Source organism: Myotis nattereri (assembly GCF_964212035.1).
Source record: "Myotis nattereri genome assembly, chromosome: 9".
Taxonomy (NCBI): Eukaryota; Metazoa; Chordata; class Mammalia; order Chiroptera; family Vespertilionidae; genus Myotis; species Myotis nattereri.
The window spans coordinates 40,537,867-40,542,469 of record NC_138084.1 but is presented as its reverse complement, the minus strand read 5'-3'; the positions used below and the strand labels follow the sequence as shown (position 1 = coordinate 40,542,469).

Sequence of the window (4,603 nt, the reverse complement as noted above, 5' to 3'; positions counted from 1 at the left end):
AGGTATTTAATCATGAGGCCTTTGAGTATATTCAGGTTGCCTAGCCCCTCTTTGTAGGCGCTATCAGTGAGCTATAAAAACAAGCCATTTGGCATATATCTGGGCAGATATGTTACAAACACAGATTAAGTCATTAAAACAGTATGACATTGAGGCAGACATCAATGGTATGTTATTAAGAGCTGTCATAATTGAGTCTTTTAGTGAATACCGAGCAAAGTGTCTAGGTACAGATACAGCCATGTTGCATGGAGGCTGCAGTTGTGTAAAGGCATAGTACCAAGCTCAATATACTTTTGCAGAGTAGTGAATGAATAAAAAATATGAAGAAGACTAAGGACTAAATTGAGTGGGAAGGCTTCTGGGAGGCTTGCCTGGTACTTTAAAACTAAACAGGTAATAAAAAATAAAGAAAAGGGGATCTTTGGGATGGAATAGCATACACTAAAAAAAAATAAACAAGAAATTTTTTCTAGATGTGGACAAAAGAGAGTAAATGATGTGCAGGATGTGGTAAGAAATAAATCTGGAAGGATTAGACAAAGGAAATGCTTATATTCTTAGCTTGGTGCTTGGAACATAGAATTCAAAACATGATTTTTTAATATAGAAAATGGCAGATGACAGAATAGATTATGTGTAATAGTATTCATTAAGATTCTCACACACATTAATACCAACAAGTATTTTTCTCAGACTAAAATGGATTACTCAGAGAAAGATTTTACGTGAATGAACCAAATACTTTATGTTATAGGACAGGTGCACTATCACCCTCTTTTATTTGCCAGGCAGAATGTCAACTTCCAACATTAGTGATGACAGTCTCCCAGCCATGCTTTTTCTGACGGGGATCCCAGGGCTGGAGTGGGCCCACATCTGGATTGCCATCCCCTTTTGTGCCATGTATCTGGTAGCACTGGCTGGGAATGCTGCCCTCATCTCGGTGATTGCCATGGACAATGTACTGCATGCACCCATGTACCTCTTCCTTTGCCTTCTCTCACTCACTGACCTGGCTCTCAGCTCCACCACTGTGCCCAAAATGCTGGCCATTTTGTGGTTCCATGCTGGTGAGATTTCCTTTGGTGGCTGCCTGGCCCAGATGTTCTGTGTCCATTCTATCTATGCTCTGGAGTCCTCGATTCTTCTTGCCATGGCCTTTGATCGATATGTGGCTATCTGCAACCCACTGAGATACACAGTCATCCTCAACCACACAGTCATAGGCAAAATTGGCCTTGTTGGGATATTTCGTAGTATAGCCATTGTCTCCCCCTTCATCTTTTTATTGAAGCGCCTGCCCTACTGTCAGCACCGAGTCATGGAACACACATACTGTGAGCATATGGGCATTGCTCGGCTGGCCTGTGCCAACATCACTGTCAATATTGTCTATGGGCTGACTGTGGCCCTGCTGGCCATGGGCCTGGATTCTGTTCTCATTGGTATCTCCTATGGTTTTATACTCCGTGCTGTCTTTCGTCTTCCATCTCTTGATGCCCAGCACAAGGCGCTGAGTACCTGTGGCTCCCATCTTGGAGTCATCCTGGTCTTCTACATCCCTGCCTTCTTCTCCTTCCTCACCCACCGTTTTGGCCAACACCGAGTCCCCAAGCATGTGCACATCTTTCTGGCTAATCTCTATGTGCTGGTGCCTCCTGTGCTCAACCCTGTCATCTATGGGGCTAGGACCAAGGAGATTCGGAGTCGACTTCTAAGACTGCTTCGCTTGAAGAAGATTTCAGTATGAATTCTGAGAAAAGGTTTTAAATAAGAAGAATACATTTGTATGGTAGCTATCTAGATGCATTTACATGTGTGGAGACCTATGATATGAGAAGAATGTTTTTAAACACTGTTATTTAAATTTATACAAGTATGCTATGCTTTATTATATGTGCATGACCTAAAAAAGAAGAGAGAAGGCCAGGTGAGTTGGAGATATCAATAATCACAAAAAAAGTACCTTTTTTCTAAGGCTCTTTGAGCAATTCTGAATAGCCTAGAAAGGTGATTATATTTTTAATTGTCTCAAAGGTATCTATGAATTGCTAAAGAGGAAGTCAGTTGCTGTTTTGAAAGGAGTCTGGGTTTCATGGTGGGGCTATTCTACTGTGAGTTCAAGTAGAAAAAAAAAGAACATTTGAGGTAAATTGAACCTGAGTTTTAATATTTTGAGTGATTCAGCACACAAGGTCTAAAGTCAGAATGCCTGGATTTGAATCCTGGTTCCTTTACTTGTTTTGTGGCCTTGAGCATATTGTTAAATCTTTCTATGCCTCCGTTTGACAAACTGTTAAATGAAGGTTAATGAAAATATCTCTTAATGTTTTGGTGAAGAATAAATAAATGGATGTAAAAAAAACTTACAATAGTGCTGAACATGTAACATGCTCAATAAAATAAATATGAGAAACTTATATAATCTTTCTAAATATTATTAGCCAAGTTATAATCACTGAAGGCTTTTTATATTATATCTCTTCACAAGCTCATTATTATAACTATATCCCAACTTCAAATATTTAGACAGTGCTTGTGATAGGACTAGTACTCTTTAAAACTGCATTTTTCTCTACTGATCTTCCATTTTGAGATCCCTTCCTATTCAACCATGGAGTAATTTCTTATTAAGAACTCAAGGGAGATGGCTCAGGGTCCAAGTGCCTTTTAAACTATTTTTTTATTGCTTGATAACCTCAATTCTAAAATGTACAAGTCCACAGATATTTTTCCCAGTGGCTCAAAATTATGTTGTTATTTTCTGCATTTTAAATTAAGAACCAATGATTTAGAAAGGCTAATAGTCCGAAGGTTATGTATTTGTACTGACATCTCATATATTACCCAGTGTTTTATAATAGAAATATATGTGATGTGTTGATACAGATAAACTTGAACTTAAATCTGACTTTCTTATCTACTAGCAGGTGCATAAATTAGGTTATACCATTTAACCAACCCCAGCATTAGGAATGTGTTCATCATTGTGCCTGACATAAATTAAGCTCTCCATAAAAATTGGTGATAGTTGATAGTATTTGGTGGGGCTCAGTGTCTGTGTCAACCCATGAACCGGGAGGTCTTGGTTTTGGTTCCTGGTTGAGGCACATGCCCAGGTTGTGGTTTCAAATCCTTCCATGTTGGATATTCTTGTTTCTTTTTGCCTTGAGTCTAGCTCTTTCAGTGTTTGCTGAGGAGACTTTGAACTGGACTTTGATTCAGCCCTGGTGAGATCCTGAGCAATTAATTACCCTGCCGAGTTCTCCCCACTGTCATAGCCCATCCCCAGCACTAGAATTCACCCCCCCCCCCAACTCCCATCAGTCTACATGTATCTCTTACAACACATACACACACATACACACACGCGCACACACACACGCATACACACATATACACACACACTTTCTTGTATATGTGCGATTTAAAAAGGAAAACAAATCCTTTCCTCTGAGCCCTGATGAAACTCTCCCTACTACCTCTTTCTGACTCCTCGACTGCCACACTATTTTATCTTATTTGTGCTTATTTGAAGTAAGCATGGGTAATTTTATCCTTGTGATTTGGATTATTCTCTGAGCTTTTCCTCTCTAAATGAGTTTCTAAACTCCTAAAGAATGGGAAACCTAAGTTGTTCCTTCCTCTGTGCCAGGGCCACACAGAAAACACTTCCTGCTCACTGACTTCATGGGAACAGATTGATCCTGGCTCTGGGACAGTGTAAAGCTAAGAACACAAACTCTGGAATCAAAGGGCTTGGGTTTCTTTATCCCTGTCAACCACAAACTCTGTGACCTTGAGAAAATTACAAATCAAATAAGGCATGTTCCAGCTGCCTACACCATAAGTCACCTCACTAATAGAGCAGAGGTTTACAGAAGATAATGGGTGGATTGGGAGAGTACTGATGGCTCAGTAAGATAGTGGGACCACAGAATTTAGAAGTTGTGGAGCTGAAGGAACCTAGGCCTCTGGTTCCCCCATCAATCTCAGAAGAGCAGGATTCTGGCACAGGAATATATAAAAGGAAGAGCCCTAGCTGAGAGGGAAGTTAAACATCTTTCCTGTAATACCAGGAGACTGGACCTAAAGACAGAGAAATATGGTCAAAGATTGGGTGGCTTCCAGAGGTTGTAAAGAGAGCCATGGCTTCCTGGAGGAGCAAAAGCCAGGACTTCTTCCGAGTCACTCAAATTGGAGGTGGCTCACAGTGATGATGGTAATGGTGAGGAACTGGGTTGCCAACTGAGCAGGAGAAAAAAAATACTGAAAAAAAAAGCAATTTCCTCACTTCATTTTCAAATTTGGAAAATACTCTGAGAAGATAAAGCCCAAACCCAAGACCATTTAACATTGTCATTTCCTCCCCCAAACAACATTCTCTTTGCCCACCTATCTCGAAACGAACATCACACATGTGATCCGAGCAATCTTTTTAATGTAGAACAGGCTTGGGGAGTGAGGGAAGGACTATTCCCATGTGCACATGATCTGAATAGGAGGAATTCCCAAAATAAGCTACTTCCCCTCCCTTCCCCTTTTCCTTTCTCCACCTCTCTCTCCATGGAGTGGCATGGTGAGCATCAGCTGAAGGGAC

The 4,603-nt window shown here is 40.6% G+C and overlaps 1 protein-coding gene across 1 annotated transcript; it reads left to right on the top strand.

Annotated features, from left to right (window-relative positions):
• Positions 1 to 796: 796 nt before the first annotated feature.
• On the top strand, positions 797 to 1,753 carry OR52D1 (olfactory receptor family 52 subfamily D member 1; the record flags this gene model as incomplete). Its single annotated transcript, XM_081098223.1, has 1 exon — positions 797 to 1,753. The coding sequence occupies one exon, from the start codon at positions 797 to 799 to the stop codon at positions 1,751 to 1,753; it is 957 nt and encodes a 318-aa protein (XP_080954349.1).
• Positions 1,754 to 4,603: the final 2,850 nt, after the last annotated feature.